Below are 18406 nucleotides of genomic sequence, written 5' to 3' on the forward strand. Positions count from 1 at the left end.
GTTTGCCCCAGGCCACACAGCCAGGAAGCGAGAGAGCTGGGATTTGAACCCACGTCTGACTAACTCCATCGCCCACACCCCACAAGGAGAGAATGAACCCCCGGGGGGCGTCTGCCCTGCTGCTTCAGCCTCCTCCACCTTGACCATGATTAGTTTCAGCTTAGTCAAGAGTAAGCCCCATGCTGTCCCCAGGAACGCAGGCAGGCCCCATTTTAGGGGAGATCAGTAGGACTGGGGTGCGGGGTCTCTCTCTGACTTGGGTGGGTCCCAAATTCAGAAGGAAATAGGAGGCGTAACTGTCAGTAAATTTTTCCTTCCCTCACCCCAAGCGAGAGAAGAGGCCATTCTCATTTTCTCTGGGACCTCCACGTGCTCATACATATTCCAGGCCCCTCACTCCGGGAGCCCATTTAGGCTCCCCCAGAACGGGACGGGATTCCCCAACCTGGTGCCCTGTTCCAGGAGATCAGCAAGTCTCCTCCAACACATTGACAGAAAGGTCTGGTGAGACCCAACGCCCGGCAAGCAGCCGGTCAACAGGCCAGTCCCCGTGGGGCCCTAATGAGGTGGTCCGTCCTCTAATGTCAGAAACTAAAGGGGCTTTAGGAACCATCTTGTCTGATTCTCTTGCGTACAGATGAGCAAACTGAGGCCAGAGAGGGAAAATGACTCGTCCAGTGTCACGCAGTTAGTGGCACAAAGAGAACCAGGTGTCCCACCACTCAGGGAAGGAGGAAGGAACAGGCAGCTGGGAAGGCTGCTGAGAGCACGCCAAGCCCACCCCGTCTTCCTTTGCCCCGACGCCCCCTCCCCTTCTGGGCTCTTCCACAGTGGAGGCCCAGAAATCTCACCAGGGCAGAGATCAGGAGCAGATCCAGGTTTTACGAAGCCTGAAGCATGCGCAATGTGGGTCATCTTTTAGGATTAGAAGAGGCTCAGGCAGGTGAGTGGCCCTGGAGTGTAAGTTTCACTAGCTTCATGGTAAATCCCTGGGAAAGGTTGGCTCGCAGGCCTGATCATGAGGTCTTAGCAGAGATGAGCTTAACTGTACGTGGCGGGCTGGCTCCTCTACAGAAGGTGCAGGCAGCTTGGGGGGTAGTTCGGGAAGGCCCAACCCCTCTGATCCCCCACCCCAGGGAGAGAAGGGGTGAGATTCTGCCACATGAGGCCCATCACCCCTTTCCCCACTCTGCCTTCACCCCCAGCCCCATCCTCAAGAGGATGGGGTAACACCTCCCCATGGGTGGCCTAGGGAATCAGGCAGCATCTGGAGATCTGACCAGCAGAGACATCAGTGAAGACAGTGCTGAGCTCTCCCACCAGGAGCCCCGGTGAATCCAGCTCTCAGGACGATGGGCTGAGGCTGGGGTCACAGGGATGCTCTCTGAGGAGGAGACAGAGGCAGCTCCGTCCTGGAGGGACCCTCTCCTCCAGCCCCTCCCTTTCCTCCAGACTGGGGTGGTCCTCCTACAGGTGCATCAGCCCGTCCTGAGATTGCCAGCCCCTCCTGAGCCTGAACTCCTGTGTGTGTGGGCCTCATGTTGTCTTCCCCACGGCTGAACTAGGTTATGGCTCCCTGTGCAAGACTTAGGGCTGATCTCAGTAGTGATGCCAGTAACTAGCTCACCTCCGCTGCATCACGTGTACTCAGCACAATCACCAACATAATCACGTGACCCCTCACACCAACCCTGGTTAGCTTGCTATGGTTTGTCGTTAATCCTAGAAATAGAAAAAGAAATTTGCAATACGTGGATATTTGACCTGAAACCCACGCTCATTCCTAACAGCTCAGCATCAAAGCTAACATCTAGTGATAACTCACCATCGCCAAGCAATGAGTTAAATGTGTGACAGGCATTGTCTCATTCAACCAGCATTTTATAGAAGAAACTGAGGCTGAATAAGGTTTTAAAACGGAAGTGGTAGAGCTGGGACTTGAACCCAGACCGTTATGACTCCAGAGTCTGGGATCTTGACTTCTGTGCCATATCTGCCTGGGAAAAACTATGAAATTTGTTGGCAACTTCTTTTCTATATGTGTTAGGCTAAAGCAGATTTTGGTGCAGTAACAAGTTAATTGTGAAATCTCAGGATTTAATACAACAAAGTAGGTCAGTCAGCCACTTCCACCTGGCAGCTATGCCATCTGAGATACATGGACCCCCAGATCACTGTGGCAAGGAAAGTGAGAACTGGAGGGTCATGGATGATCATAGGGGATCATATAAAGGCCAGGTGTGGCCTTTATATCACATCCAACCACATTGCACTGGCCAGACTCGGTATCATGTTGCAGAGCCCAGGTTTACTGCAAGGAGTACTGGGGAATATAGTCTTCCTAGGTCCCCAGGAAGAGAAAACTGTGAGCACAGCACTCTCTGCTTCATTATCTCCTTTTTAATAGCTTTTCTTCTCCACAACCCCCGACCCATGCACACTAACAGTTACACACATTTTTCCCTTCTGTGTTCCTTCTCACAAAACCTTGTTCTCGGCAAGTTACCAATCAATCTTCCAGAGGTATTAATAGGCAACACACTCAGGAGTTTCTTGTCCTAAGAATATTTGCTTTTTAATCAAGGGCTTCAAGTCTGAAAGGCCTTAAACAGCCAAAGGAATGAATATATAATGGTTGAAGCTGAGGCCCACTAACAGACAGTACTGGATATTTGAAGGACATCTTTTCTTCCCTGGCCTGCCTCAAGCAAGCTTCAGTCTGGAAGGGTCTGAGCACCACCCCACCTCACCCCTTTCTCTTCCCTCCCTCTACCTCTGATCTTGGCTGGCAGTATATTTGGTTACTGGGATTAGCTAGAGCCCATTCCCCACCAAGGAGATAAGTGGAGGCTGATAAGAGGGGGCTTGCCATTCAGCAAGTCCCAGAAATACCAGTCCCAGAGCTACCTGTGCAAAGCTCATCCTTCCCACCCCCCACTGCTTCTGCTTCTTTTAGAAGTACAGCATCACTATTAGCTTGTTGCAGTACACAGTGCAGGGACTTGGGTAGGGGCCTGACCTCAAGGCAGCTCCCCTTCCATGCCCTTGGGGAGACTGACATGCTGTGATTAGGAGCTTCCTGACCCAATCTCTATCCAAGGCAGATGGACAGACCCCTCTTCTGAGGACAGGCCTCTTCACCTAGAGGCAGTCCCCGGAGCCCAGCACTGGTGAGGTTCATAGCAATGTCAAGGCCCCGATCCTGTTGCCAGAGGCCTGCTCATGTTCAAGGGACTCAACCCTGCCGCTTCATCACCAGCCACTTCCCCTGGGGTTCTCCGATCCTGTCCAACTCCAGCATCTTTAGAAACAAAGCACATCTGGCAAAACTGGATTTTCTGTTCCAAAAGCTCCACATCTGGTGGGAATGTAAATTGATACAACCACTATGGAAAACAGTATGGAGGTTCCTTAAAAAACTAAAAATAGAACTACCATACGACCCAGCAATCCCACTACTGGGCATATACCCTAAGAAAACCATAATCCAAAAAGAGTCATGTACCACAATGTTCATTGCAGCACTATTTACAATAGCCAGGACATGGAAGCAACCTAAGTGTCCATCGACAGACGAATGGATAAAGAAGATGTGGCACATATATACCATGGGATATTACTCGGCCATAAAAAGAAACGAAATTGAGTTATTTGTAGTGAGGTGGATGGACCTAGAGTCTGTCATACAGAGTGAAGTCAGAGAAAAACACATACCGTATTCTAACGCATATATATGGAATCTAAAAAAAAAAGATGTAGACATAGAGAATGGACTTGAGGACACGGGGTGGGAGGGAGAAGCTGGGGCTAAGTGAGAGTAGTATCGACATATATACACTACCGAATGTAAAATAGTTAGCTAGTGGGAAGCAGCAGCATAGCACAGGGAGATCAGCTCGGTGCTTTACGATGACCTAGAGGGGTGGGATAGGGAGGATGGGAGGGAGGCTCAAGAGGGAGGGGATATGGGGACACATGTATGCATATGGCTGATTCACTTTGTTGTACAACAGAAACTAACACAGTATTGTGAAGCAATTAAACTCCAATAAAGATCTATTAAAAAAAAAAAACCTCCACATTTCATCAGATAGCTGTACAGATACACACACACATACATGCACAAAGGTAGACCTGTACACAGGTATGCTCAGACACACTGACATGCACACATACTCCCAAAGACACAGCGGTACACACACATGTGTGCATATACAGATTCAGGAGTATAAGGTACAAAGCTACACAGATACACGCACTCAAAGACGGACACAGACATACAGGCATATCCATAAATAGAGATGTATAAAACGTACGCACAACACATAAATACATGCTGACTCACACACAGATTTATGCATATTTACAAATATAGATTCACATATACACAGGTATCCAAAGACTGACTCTTGTACACACCAAGATACATATACACACGTGTATGTGTGCACCCCCAGAACTACTTGTACATTCTCCCTGTGCCCCATGTAGAACTACACCCCCAAGAAGTCTCTCTTTCTATCCCTCTCTCTCTCTCACACAACCTGGGGCTCTCTGTCCTCTGAATACCCAGTTTCCAGTGTGAGTTTCTCGCTTCATCAAGCCCAGATCCTTCCTGGAGCCCAGCCTGGAACAAAGTTAAGAGCAGCAACAATGTTCTCAATGTCCCCAGGATCTGAGCAAATGGGAGAAGCAGAGGAGACCTGGGGCTGTAGAACCAGCATTGGAGCCACACAGCTACAGATGCCCTGACTTTGGCCCCAAGGCCCTGGGATGAGGAACTTTCCTGGTGGCGCAGTGGTTAAGAACCCGCCGGCCAATGCAGGTGACACGGGTTCGAGCCCTGGCCCGGGAAGATCCCACGTGCCGCAGAGCAACTAAGCCCGTGCGCCGCAACTACTGAAGCCCGCGTGCCTAGAGCCTGTGCTCCGCAACAAAAGAAGCCACTGCAATAAGAGTCCCGTGCACCGCAGCGAAGAGTAGCCCCTGCTCGCTGCAACCAGAGAAAGCCCTAGCGCAGCAATGAAGGCCCAACTCAGCCAAAAATAGAAAATTTTTTAAAATAATTTTTTTTAAAAAAGGCCCTGGGATGAGAGGCAGCTCCCTCCTGAGAATGTGGCCCCTCTAGGGAGGGGGACGTAGGCTGGGGACCGGGGAGGGGACGAAGGATTCGGGGCGCAGTGAGGACAGCCGCCCTCCTGGGAACGGGGTGGGGAACCATCTCAGAAGAAGTTGGGGCCTCTGAACTCACACACAGGCGGCTGGGAGAGTGGAAAATAGGGGCCATTATCCTAAGTGAAAAAGACACAGGTCTAGAGAAGCCGGCTGCCCCGAGAGACTACTTTCTCTTCCCCGCTATGTGGTTACCCGAGGTGGGACCTCAATGGTCCATCCAATTCTTGAATCGGCGACAGAGCCTCCATTTTGGAAAGCCGCCACTCCCACCCCGCTCCGCACACTTTACTGAATCCAAACAGAGCAACAGGGTCAGTTCCCCACCCCCTCACCAAAGGAGTTCTTCCTCCCAGAACCTGAGGGAGCTGGGGCGCGCGGGGTGGAATCCTCGGAGCCGGGACGAGAAGGACCGCCGCCTGGTACACGCTCCGCCCCCAGGTGGCGCTGCAGACACACCCCGGCGCCCCGCCCCCCGCCCCCCCCCCCACATCTGGCGCGCTACTCCAACATCTTTTACTTTCCCACCCCACTCCCCACGAAACCGGAGTGAATGCTTCCAGGATCTTCCAACCCAGAGTCCAACTCCTCTAAAGTGCTCAATGAAGAAACAAGAGTCACGAGATGCTGTGGGAAATCTGGCTTTATGATCCGGAGAAGCTGGGGACAAGTGCCAAGGGTAGGACAGAGGCCACCAGGAGGGCGTGAAGGGAGGATCTCCGTGCCTCTGGCTTAGAAGGAGCAGACGAAGGGCAGACATCTTCCGCATCGAGCTCGTCGCCAGTTACCCCCTAGCGGTAGAGAGCACAGTGATGTCAGCTGCCCACCTGAGTGTGGCCTGTGCTCCCTCCTCCCCTCCTCAGGCACCTCATATGTCATCTTTGCCTGCCGTCGTCATGATCCCATGGCCACAGGTTTCCCACACATCCGGACTAGCCATTGATCTCTTCCCTTGCAGAGGCAATGTGCTAAGTGCTTTATATGGACTATCGTTTAATCCTCACAATGACTCTCCAAGAGGTCGGTGCTATCATCACTCCCGTTTCACAGATGAGGAAACTGAGGCTTAGTGGGAGTGATAACTTGCCTGTGTCTCAGCTGGCAAGTGGCACAGCTGGGATGTGAATCTCGGCCATCTTACTCCAACCCGTATGGTCCAGCCACTGTAATAGGTTCCCTCACATCTGGCAGCCATGCTGTTCAAAGCTGGCAAATTATGTCAGCCATCCTTAATTCCCACATCTTCACCTCATCCCTCATCCACACCTTGCATTCACATCTGTTCCCCCCATCTGTCCCATACTCACTCCTTGTCGCCATCATACCAGAGGAAGGAAAGGAGTCCCCAGGCCCTGAGCCTAGCTTTGCCTGGGAGGATGGAGAGTCCCCATCTCTCCCCTGTACCGGGAGCCTCATCACCTGGGCTTGCTCTGAGGAATCCCTACATCTCAGCCCTCCTCACAGACGGGGACATTGGTTTTCCGGTTGGAGGGAGGGTGTGGGTTTGGGGAGGTGTGTTCAGGCAGCTCAAAGGGATCTGTGTGGGAGTCCACCTTGCCACCCCTTCCCCTTGTCCTGGTGCCCGGCCCCCCTCACCTCTGATGCCCAGAGCCACACAGCGGCCTCTCCCATACCCAGGTTGCCCTGGGGCCCAGTATGCAAAATTCCAGCTACTGCCATCCGTCCAGGAAAATCTGTTGCCCTGCAATTAGAGAAGAGAGAGGCCGGGTCAGAGGGCGGAGGTCCGGAGAGACAGACAGATTCTGGGTCTCCAGAAAGCCCACTGAGTATCCCTTCCCGAACACTGTATACATAATCTCCTCTCACTGCCCACCTGGCTAGTATACCATTGAGACCCATCCCTGAGGGTTCGCAGGCAATGACAATGGAAGAGCAAACATCACTTCCAGCTATCACACAGAGGCTTCTCAAACTTCACTGGGCACACAGATCTCCTAGGGATCTAGTGAAAAATGCAGATTCTGATTCAGGAGGTCTGCGGCGGGGCCCAAGATCGTGCATGTCTAATGAGCTAATGATGTTGATACTACTGGTCCGTGGACCACACTTGAGTAGCAAATATAATGGCACTTATTTGTCCACAGTCCCAAAGCCACTCTGAGAGAAGGACCCCACTTTAGAGATGAGGAAACTGAAATTTGGAGGCAGTCATTCAGCTAGTAAGGGACCAAACTAGATATAGAATCTATCTCCTGACGCCAGGAGTGTGCTGGTAAACGTTTAACAACCAGCTTTGGGGGAAGGTGAGAGGCTAGAGGGAAGAAAGAAACCTGATTTGTAATAATTGTCAATTTCCTTGGTGTAAATACAGCCACCATGGCAGATTTCAAGCTACAAGCATGAAGCCACTGAACATGGAGTTAGGAAGAGAAGCACTCAATCATCAGTTCTCCTAAGCCGGTATGAGCCAGCTTCAGCTGCCGGGACGAGGCTTGATGCCAGCAGGTGGTCCCTTGAGGCAATCAGAAAGACCTCCGTGTAACTGGGAGTTGGCCCCTTGCTTACCCTGCGCCTGATGAAGCCTCCAATCCAGACCTGTGCTTGGTTGATCCTACTGACCCAGCACTGGATGTGATAGTTGAAATTGTAGCTGTGGATGGAGACGAGATTGCCTCGGTAGCACCTCCTGCATGTATTCTGCAGAGAGAAGAGGTGGGGTAGAAAATTCACTGTTTTCTCTCAAGTCCCTGAGTCTGCAGGAGAGACCCCCTCATCCCTTTCCAAGTCAGAAATCAGGGATCTATTGCCCCCCTGAATCCCGTCTCTTGTTCCTTTATTTGGTGTCAGGAACTTCTTGCAGAGAAGAATAATAATACTCAGAATAACTACAGCCACCATTTATGGAGAGTTTACAATGACCCAGGGACTATTCTAAATACTTTCCATGTATTATTTAAATCCTCACCACAACTCTAAGAGGTGGTACCATACACCTCCATTTTACAAATGAAGATACAGGAGCCCTGAAAGGTGAAGTGACTTGCCCAAATAAAATGGCTGGTGACAAGCAAAGCCAGGATTTAGCACAGGCATATCTTATACCAAAGCTTTTTATCTAAACCAGTGGTTCTCAAAGTGCGGTCTCCCGGCCAACAATATCACCACCGGTGAATTTGTTATAAATGCAAACTCTTAAGCCCCAAACTTGCTAAATCAGAAACTGAGGAGATGGGGCCCAGAAATCTGTGTTTTAACAAGACTTCTAGGAGACTCTGATGCATACTAGGCTTGGAGAACCATTAGTCCAAATGATAGGGAACAGAAGGTTTTTCTCCACTCTTGTCTCCTCTACCTGGTCCCCCATAGTAGCCTCCCTGCCATTTACCTGAGCTTGCCTAAAGCTCTTCGGGGTCCGCACCAACAGGATTCTGTAGGTCTTGCGCCCAGGACTGCCTGGAAGTTGAATTGTGTCCTCTTCCTTAGGGCACTGCAAATCCTTGTCTAGGGCAGCTGGGTCTGACTCCATGGCCTCCTCATCCTCAAACGCATCTTGATAGCTGGAAGCCACAGCCTCCTCTTCCTCTGACTCAAGCACTCCATAATTCAGGGCCAGCTCTCCCTCCTGTTCCCCCGAACCTTCCAGATCCTGGCTCAGGTCAGCCTCTCTGCTGCCCAGATGGGAGGCATCGTTCTCTGGAAAGAAGAGGTAACCTGCCATCAGGCCGGGCTCTCTCTTCTTCCAGGACCACGGACAGCTCTGATGGCCCCAATCAAGCCTTCCTACGGACGCCATCTGGAACCAAGACTGGACGGATCCCTTGGGGGTTGGGCAAGCCAGAATTCCTGCATCACACACCCAAATGCATGAGCACCTGGCGGACACCACATGTGGGGTATTTTGGGAGTGGGAGGAAGCACCTGTGAGAAGCCCTCATCTTCACAGGTGGGTGTTTTTCCTTGCAAAGGAGCCCTGACGGAAAGTTCAGGTCACAGCTCTGAGTCCAGGAGAAATCTAACTAGAGGTGGGCTGGGTCAGCTGAAGAGGGGAGGCTGTGGCCCTGGCCCACAAGAGCAAAAACAGATGCAGGAAAGAAGAGAAAAGAGAAAAATGGACGAGGAGGGAAAGGGGAGGACTTACCCAGATAAAGAGAAGAAACTGTCCCCAGCAGGAGAAGGGGCAGGAGCAGGAGGCATTTCATATTTTCTCAGTCTTGTGACAGGGACACAGCTTCACCTTCCCTCCTTGGGGACTTCTCACGTGTCTGCACGGCCCTTGACACACAGTGGAGATGCAGTGTTTGCTTAACTGGTGGATTAAAGGGCAAACTAGAGAGCTTCCTTCTCCCTCCGTGAACAGACCCTGAGCTGGAGAATCAAGAAAAGAACAGGGGGTTGTCAGCTCAAGTACGAAAGACCCTTTTTCCTGAGAGCTCCATCATTGCTCCCTGGGACAGCACTTAGCTCAGATGCTAGCTGCCATGGGAACAGGTCTGCTCACATTCAGGGCCAATTTCACTCACACTGGGGGTGAAAGGGGAAGGATAGTGGCCATTATGGTCCTAAGGACAGGCCTCCAGGGTGTTTGCCATATAGGGTCTTGCTTCCCCCAGCCCTGGACCTCTCCTTCCCGGGCAGCCGAGGGAGCACTTACCTCCCCAGAGTCTGGAGCCTCCACTCTCAGTGCCTCTGGCTGCTGGGTCCCAGAGGCAACCCTTATACTGGGCTTCTGGGGAAGTGGGAAAAAGCCAGGACGATTGCCACAGGCTTGGGCTGGGGGGCGGGACAGTGGAGCTGATAAGAAGTTAGCTCAGTCCTCCCACCCTTGGGCCCTGCTCTCTGCTGGGACTTCAGGGACCTGCCTCCTGCCATATGTAGGTGCCCAAACACCCTAGTATGCTCGAGAAAGCCCCAGATGACTACTGTCCAGGCATGATTATCAGCACCCCTAAGGGGTCCCAGTCTGAACAATACTCTTTAGCCCCAGGAGCAGCCTTCCTCCGGGTCAATATTCCAGCAAATAAAGTGGAGAATCCCAGGGAGAGGGAGACCACAGGAGAGGAGGTAGGAGATGAAGGGCAGCCTCAGCCCTCCTGAGCTCTTATCTAGACCAAGTACTTTATGTGCATTGCATCCTTGAATCCTCACCTTCCTAACCTCAGTCCCATGAGAATGTATGATTAGTCCTGCTGCACAGATGTGAAAAATGAGATACAGAGAGGGAAAGTGACTTGCCAAGGTTATGCAGGAAGTGGGGGAACTGGTATTCCTAAGTCTTTGGGGCTCCCAACATTCTCTACCCACCCCATCTCTCTCTCTCTCTCTCCCACCCTCCCTCCTTCACTCTCTTCCTCTCTCTCACTCTCCTTCTCCCTCTCCATCTCTTTCTTATCTTTAATATGTGAAAAACTTATGCTCTTTCCTTTATGCTGTGGCTCTAGATCAAGTTTCTCAACCCTTGCACTATTACTATTTGGAGTCAAATCATTCTGTGTTGAAGGTTGGGGGAGGGGCTGTCCTGTGTCTTGTAGAAAGTTTAGCAGCATCTCTGGGTCTCTACCCACTAGATGTCAATCATGCCTCCCCAAATCATATCACTCAGAAATGTCTCCACACTTTTTCAAATGTCCTCTGGAAAGAAAAAGTACCCCTGTTGAGGATCACTGATCTAGAACATGCTATTTTGTCCAACCTTGAGGCATATCTTTCTGGCGGGGAGGCAGCAGCTGGAATGGAAACCTTCACGCAGAGTCATTCAGATGCTCTGTGGGCCAGCCTCCCTGCACCACCCCGACTCCCCATCTCCCACCAGCCCTCTGTCACGACCAAGGTCAGGACTAAGGGGAAGAAGGCACTTGCCTCAGTTGCAAAACTTAAGGGGACACTAAAGGACTCAGTAGTCAAGGTAAACAAATATTTAATGCAATCTTTCTTAAAAATCAGAATCGATGTCAAGCTACCATGATGAACAAAACGTCAAAATATTAATCAATCAAATTCCAGCCACATTCACTGCAATCCAAGGAGAGGCCAGCAAGTGCTGAGCCTTGATTTTGCCAGACATCACTGCCAAGAGCTCGTGGCCCTGTCAGGGTGGGTGACTCTGCTCTGTGATATCCTAGCTGGGCAGTGCATGTTTGTTCCTCGGATTCCAGCCCAGTCCTCCAGTGCTCAGGGCATCAGGGACACGTCACCCAGAGGGTGAAAAGGCCTGGATTCCTTCCACTCCTCTGCTCTCTCAGGGGACCTACAAGTGGAGAAGCATCTGAGGGGTCACTTCTGGGCCTGAATGCAGAATAACAGTATCAGCCATTATCTCCCTGGCCCAACGGGCAGAATAACGGTATCGGCCGTTATCTCCCTGGCCCAACAGACGCAACCCTCAGCTCATCTACCTGACTTGGGGGTTGATTGGCTAATTCCAGGGCCCAAAAACCTGGTCTCCAGAGTTCAAGCAGGAGACTTCCCTAGCTGGGGAGGGGTGGAAAGCTAGCTGCCCTCCCCATTATTCTCCCCAGTCCTGGGGCCCAGGCCAGGGGCCTCATTTCACTCAGCGGTTGGGATGACCAATAAGGTCAGCTCCTCCCGTTAGCCAGCACCACGATAAGCTTTACAAGCATTGTTTCATTGAAACGTCCCTGTATTGCACATTAGGAAACGGCATCTCAGAGAGCCTAAATAAGTTACCCAAGATTACACAACAAGTCAGAGACAGGCCTAAACCAAGACCTTTCGGCTCCTTAGCTACCCCACGCCTGCCTTCCCTCTACTTCCTCTGACTGGCCTCCCATCTCTCTGGCCTGCCCCTGCCCGGAGTTGACCTTGGGCAAAGACACCCCAGGGACTTCAGGGCCCTCCTCAGTCACCACGGTGATGTCTGATGTAAAACTGGAAATAACTTTTTTTTTTTTTTGGCTGCGCCGTGCAGCATGCAGGATTTTAGTTCCCCGATCAGGGATTGAACCCACGCCCCTCGCAGTGGAAGCGCGGAGTCTTAACCACTGGGCCGCCAGGGAAGTCCGGAAATGACATTTTTGAAGGTCCACCACAGTCCAAACACTATGCTTCATTAAGGCTTTCACATCCATTATCCTACTTACTTAATCTTTACAATCATCCTGCCAATTAGACACTGCCATCCCAGTCCGCAGACCTACCACAAAAGCTCAGAGAGGTGAAATAACTTGCCCAAGCCCACACAACTAGTTAGAAGTGGCATGTCTGACCCTAGTCTGTTTGACTCCTACATCCTTGCTTTCTTTGATTCACCCAAATGTGTTAGTCCCAGACTAGCCAATGGTGCCCACCTTTTCAGCATCCATGAAACGCCAACTCTCTGGCTTACTGTTTGCATCTATATTCATAGGGGTTTCAAACTCTGCCTCTCGTCTCAAATTTCCATCCAGCCCCACATTATGCAGAGCGCAGCATAGTGCGACGTATTGATAGAATGGAATCACCATTCCAGAGTCAGCCCCTCTGGGTCTCAGTTTTCCCATCCATAAACTGAGGCTAATGACAGGACCTACCTCGAATGAGATCAGCTCCAGTAAAGCCCTCAGAAGAGTACCTGGCACGTGGAGTTGCAGGTAGCCCTTGTCAGGAAACTGAGACTGAACTGTGACCCTAATCAACAAGCAAGCACTGAGAGCTGGTTGAGCTCCCGCTCTGGGTACCGCATGATGCTGTAAGGAACGCTAGGGATACCATTGTAAAGACACGAGCTGAGTTTCCCAGAGCTTAGTTAGCACGATTTTGGACAGGAAAAATACCACACAAGCCCTTATTTGGGGACATAAGGCCAGTCCTCTTATTTCATTTAAAGCTTTTCTTGAGGATGCATCTTTAACATGCATCCTGTAATGTGCACTGTAGCGTGGACTGCTTGAGGCGTGGTCACGGAGGGAATGCACCCACGTAACCCAGGCCAGGTCAAGGTACAGAATGTTACCAGGAGCCCAAATGCCTCCTTCATGCCCCCTTCTTGACATTAATCCCCCAGAGGAGACCTTTGTGGACCGGAAGTCACACTTCGGTCACAAACCACCGCCAACAGGAGAGATTTGTGAGGCATAAAACAAGGTCCCACCTGAGCACAAAGTCTCTTGGTACAGACCCTGGCACCTATTTAGTGCTTAATACATGAGGGGTTTTAAAAAAGAGGGGATGTGTGTATACGTATGACCGATTCACTTCGCTGTACAGCAGAAACTCACACACCGTTGTAAAGCAGCTATACTCCAATAAAGATCAATAAACAATGAAATGAGGGATTTTGTTACTCTTTATTAGTAGTACTGGAATAAAGAGAAGCAACGCCTCACCACACCAGAATACAGAGTCCATGAGGGCAAGGAGGGAAAGTTCTGCTCCCACTGCATCCTCCACGGCACCCAGCACAGGGCTGAACTCGTAAGAGTGTGTCAGATTTCCACCGTCTCTGAAATCAAGAGAACAGCAGTTACAAAGGACCTCAGTGTGATTTCTGTCTTTTTCAACTTCCTGTGCAACCTTGAATAAGTAGCCTCTTCTGTCTGGGCCACCAGATAGAATGGAATCCCTGGGGCCATCTGTACTTCTGAGAATTTGTGGAGTCCTGGAGGAAAAGGGCTTCGGAGCATTGATGCCTTACTTTCTGCTCACCTCCCCATCAGGGGGAGGGTTCAGAATGCCTTCCTTCCTCACCTCTGATTGGGACTCCCTCATCTCCAGCTGGGTTGGAATCCAATGCCCCAAGATGAACCCAAGGGTAGATGAGTCTCTTGTGCCTCCCCTCTGTGCTCTGTCCCTATATGATCATGTCCTAGAAGCAGCCAACACTTCCAGACATGAAATCCTAATGGTTGAAAGAACATGCTCTGGAGATACTTGAATCACAGCACAGGTCACATTTAGATGTTCAGCCTTGGGTAAAAAAACAGGTCATAGGCCTTCCCTGGTGGCGCAGTGGTTGAGAATCTGCCTGCCAGTGCAGGGCACACGGGTTCGAGCCCTGGTCTGGGAGGATCCCACATGCCGCGGAGCAACTAGGGCCGTGAGCCACAATTACTGAGCCTGCGCGTCTGGAGCCTGTGCTCCGCAACAAGAGAGGCCGCGATAGTGAGAGGCCCGCGCACCGCGATGAAGAGTGGCCCCCGCTCGCTGCAGCTAGAGAAAGCCCTCGCACAGAAACGAAGAGCCAACACAGCCAAAAATAAATAAATAAATAAATAAATTTAAAAAAAAAAAAAAAAAAAAAACAGGTCATAGCTTCTCTGAGCCTGGTTCTGTACAATGGGATAATAATTACTGATCAAACAAGGTCATCTTTGTAAGATGCCTGCCACAGCAGGGGGTACTTTGTGGGTGCACAGTAAGCGGTAACAATTAGTAGATGCTGTTGAGCTTGTATTACAAACATCTGTACCTTCCCGAATGGCAGGGGGCTGTGTCTTGTCATATTCCCAAACCTTACATAGAGTTGGACATATAGCAGTTTGTCCTATGTTGAGACTCCCCGGAAACAGACCCTGAGGCAAGGATTTGAGTGCAAGTAGTTTATATGGGAGGTACTGGGGCAGTAGTAGGGAAGAGGAGAGTTCATATGGGGGAGAGAAGACAGCCAATAAGATGTGCGTTATAAAGCCAGCTACCTCAGTGGATAATGGAAGTTAATCCCACTGCGAAACCCTGGGAAGCAGTGCCCGATACCTGCCCCAGAATTATTCCACTTGAGGGGGCAAAGGACTGGGGTACTCATACACCCACTCCTGAGAGTTGTGGGCTGTTCCCAGGGACATGTTAATATCCTGGCACATTAAGGCAACCACAGTTTTTTGTGGGAGAGGGAGAAAAGGCCCTCAGACGTGGAGATGCAAACACAGTACACTGAGAGTTCACCTTGAAAGTTTGGAGAGAGATGCGTGGGGTCCTGGCAGCACCTGCAATGCACGAGCCCAGTAATTGGGTGTCCTATGAAAAGAGCCACCTGAGCCCATTCCTCTGTCTCCAAGAGGGCCACACAGACCCCACCCCATGCTCCATCCTCCTTGGGAGTGATAACTTCTGTCCCTTTTTATGAAAGACAGTAGGGTGGGGAGGTGTGGTCCACGTATGGCAGAAAGCTCATGGGTGGGGCTAAGCAGAGAAGATCAATGATTGGAAGAAAAAGAAATCAGTTTCAGGAAAACAGTTTTCTTGCTGGGGGCTGGAGGGGAGGGGATGGGAGGAGGCTAACCAGGAAGATCCAGCTCAGTAGGAACAGATGAACGGGAGACCCACGCCACAGTGAGCTCGACGCCACTGGCCTCCTGTGAAGATGCAACAGGAAGGGGTCTCAGCCTCTTGTTCTGCCTGACTCAGCCCCAGTAGGGCCTTCCCCTCTCCCTACCCCACGCCTCAGTGGAGATGAGTCTGAAGAGCCAGGAGGCCTCTCCTTTGGAGGGTCTGGCCCTTCCTGGAGCCTCCTCCCTCCCAGGCCTTGCCATTATTCATCCCCACTCCCACCACCTCACCTCTGGTGCATGGGGTCACACATCTAGCAGCACTGCCCCAAGGCTGGCCAGTAGTCCAGTATGCAAAATTCCAGGGAGTGCCGTCAAGCCAACGAAAGCATGTGCAGCGACCCTAGGGGAGGCACGAGGGAAAGAGGTGGGCTGGGACATGGGCAAAGGGAAAGCAGGTAGGCAGAGCTGGGACTATCCCTGCCCGACCCTCCCGCTGCCCGCCAGGCATTGGCCCTTAAAGGACTGCTGGACCACAATGGACACAGTCCTGGTCAGCCGAAATGTAGATTCACAGTGATTGTCACCATCACATTCTATGCATTCCAGTGACAACCCCATCCTTCTGGCTCTAACAAGAGGTAGGACAGGAGTCCCAACCCCATCCTACAGATGAGGAACAAGGCTCACGGTCTTGCCCAGGTCCTATAGACAGTCAGAGACTGAGCAGAACTCGCATCTAAACATCCTGATTCTAAATGCTTCACTGTTCCCGATGCCTAGGCAGCCCCCTTGTTGTCTCGCCCAGGTGTCCATCTATCCCCAGTTCTTCAGGGGATTGTAGAGGAGAAGCACAGACAAATCTGCAGCAAGTTGAACATGGGCTGGGGTCAGGAGGTGCTCCCCACTGAGAGCTGGGACCCCTCTTACCCAGCCGGTGACCTGGCCTCCGATCCAGACTTGGCCCTGGTTGATCTGTTTGACTAAGCACTGGATCTGGTAATTAAGGCTGCAGTTGTGGATGGACATGAGTCTTCCCCAGTAGCACCTCTGGCAAGTTAACTGCAGGGCAGAATGAAAGAAGAAGAATGGAGTGCCCGTCCCACAGGAATTCACATCACCTTAGTCCTGGGTGTCTAAGTCTCCAAAACTCACCCTCCACCCCCCAGCCCCACAGACATTTGAAGGCTGGAGATTAAGATGCAATTTCTGTTTCCACATGACCCTCACCTCTTACCCTCAACACCTCTGCGGGTCTCAGCCTCTGCTAACACCCCCAGGGTCCTCAGGGCGGAAAATGACCAGCGACACAGAGGCTGGAGACACCTGCTCCCCATCCCCACCCTGGGCCTCAGCCTCAGCCAGTGGCCACTCACCTGAGCATGAATAAAATTCAGGGGCTCCTCACCAGGAGGAAACGGCAGATCTTGCATCCAGGGATGCCCTCCAGTTTTACTGCGTGCTCATCCTTAGGACACTGAAGGTCCCGGTCTACATCATCCAAGGCTGAGATGGACTCAACAGCCCCCTCTTCCCTGCGGGCATCTTCACTTCCAGAGCCCCACCTTCCTCTTCCTCTAGCAGCATCTACTCCTCCACAGGGACCTCCTTTGCCTCACTTTCTGGCACCTCCCCAACCTGAGGCAGGGTGTCATCCCACAAGGGGCTCTCGATGTTGGACATTTCAGTTCCTGGCAAGAAGAAAGGCCAAGTGTCCCTCCTTCACATCTTCCCCTGTTCCTCCCCAGAACCACGGACAGCTCCCTCCTGGCCCCAGGCATTTGCAAGCTGAGCCTTGGATAGAGAGGAACCTGGAACGGAGCCCACCCCACCCCAGGAGACGCCAACCTCCCACATGAGGTCCTGGCGGTTAAGGGCATGAACTTAGAGTCAGGCAGTTTTGGGTTTTGTTCTGGTTCCATCATCTACTAGCTTTAGGTCTTCGTTTGTGATATGGGTATACCACACCACATACCTCATGGGGATGGTATGAGGATTAAAGGAGATAATGCACAGAAAACGCTTAGCACAGTACACTCGGTGAACTCAAAGTAAAAGAAGTGATCATTTGATCATCGTTTGCATCTTGCAGAAAGGACAACACTGAGAACGTCACAGTAGAACCAAGACTGCAGACATGCAGATGCCCTGAGGAATCCCTTCAACTCCAGCTCTAGAGTCCCCGCTCCTTTCTGTGCAGAGATCCTGAAATTGGGGATGGCCAGAGAGGAAGGTGGCTATGTGACTCTGACCCTATAAACTATAGAAAGGAGTCAAGTAGAGAAAGAAAGGCTGAAGGCCAAGGAGACTTACTCAGATGAAAAGCTGAAACTGTCCCAGGTAGAAGAGCCAGAAGTAGGGGGAGTTTCATTTTGGCTTTGTCCTGTAATGGAGAACACAGTTGGACACACACACACACACATACACAAGAGCCACACCATTAGGGGACCTTGAGAGGGAGGTGGAGAAAGAGAAAGCATGAATAGAAGTCAAGATGGGATGGAAAAGCTAGTGCTATGCCCAGCCCCTGATGCTCTAGGGCACTGAGACCTCTTTCTGAATAGAGTGAAGCAGACCATGAGGGGCAGCCAAGGCTGACTTTCCTGTGGGCTTGGATGGGAAGAAGAGAGTATTACCTTTCTTTGTTTGTACTTAATGTTCTCCTCAGAGTCTATGAAAAAAGAGAGGATCAAGACAAGATGATCGTTGGCCTTCTTAGGAACTCGCAGCTCTTGGAAAGCATGTCTCCTCTTCAAAGCTCAGAAAGCCACACACATGCTCACATCCTCCATGCTCTGCCTTCCCCAGCCAAGGAGAGCTTTCACAGACCTCAAAAGAAACGTGATAGGCTGAGGCTGAGAAGTCCTGACCCTGCTGACACCTGAGAGCCACACAGAGTCCCAGCCAGCCCTCTGGAACCTCTCAGCCTGAGTCAGGCGTCTCCCAGGAGATTGAACATTTACTTAGGACCAGCTCCACTGCAACAGACAAGGCACTCACTAGCCCAGAGGTCTTCCTGGGTCCTGAGGCACACCCCAAACTCCATCCTTCTTCACTCCATCTCACAATGATGT

The 18406-nt window shown here is 51.3% G+C and overlaps 2 protein-coding genes across 2 annotated transcripts; both read right to left on the minus strand.

Annotated features, from left to right (window-relative positions):
* Nucleotides 1–5807: 5807 nt before the first annotated feature.
* PRG3 (proteoglycan 3, pro eosinophil major basic protein 2) lies at nt 5808–9396 on the minus strand. Its single transcript, XM_036861791.1, has 5 exons — nt 9272–9396; nt 8519–8826; nt 7699–7830; nt 6769–6874; nt 5808–5963 (listed from the first exon to the last, which is right to left on the minus strand). Exons 1-5 carry the CDS (start codon nt 9330–9332, stop codon nt 5905–5907), a joined length of 666 nt encoding a protein of 221 aa, XP_036717686.1. The 5' UTR covers nt 9333–9396; the 3' UTR covers nt 5808–5904.
* Nucleotides 9397–15360: 5964 nt separating this feature from the next.
* PRG2 (proteoglycan 2, pro eosinophil major basic protein) lies at nt 15361–17703 on the minus strand. Its single transcript, XM_036862444.1, is given in 6 exon segments — nt 15361–15419; nt 15624–15735; nt 16263–16394; nt 16741–16898; nt 16901–17023; nt 17646–17703. Coding segments are annotated over 6 exon segments (642 nt in total).
* Between the last annotated feature and the right edge of the window lie 703 nt (nt 17704–18406).

Source organism: Balaenoptera musculus, chromosome 8 (assembly GCF_009873245.2).
Source record: "Balaenoptera musculus isolate JJ_BM4_2016_0621 chromosome 8, mBalMus1.pri.v3, whole genome shotgun sequence".
NCBI lineage: Eukaryota > Metazoa > Chordata > Mammalia > Artiodactyla > Balaenopteridae > Balaenoptera > Balaenoptera musculus.

What these genes read in the sequence shown, in the direction of transcription:
- PRG3 (XM_036861791.1), bottom strand. Translation starts at nt 9,332, where the DNA reads ATGAAATGCCTCCTGCTCCTGCCCCTTCTCCTGCTGGGGACAGTTTCT. An exon ending in AGTTTCTTCTCTTTATCTGG is followed by an intron (nt 8,827 to 9,271) that starts GTAAGTCCTCCC and finishes TCTTCTTTCCAG; the next exon opens with AGAACGATGCCTCCCATCTG. An exon ending in GAGGCTTCATCAGGCGCAGG is followed by an intron (nt 6,875 to 7,698) that starts GTAAGCAAGGGG and finishes CTCTAATTGCAG; the next exon opens with GGCAACAGATTTTCCTGGAC.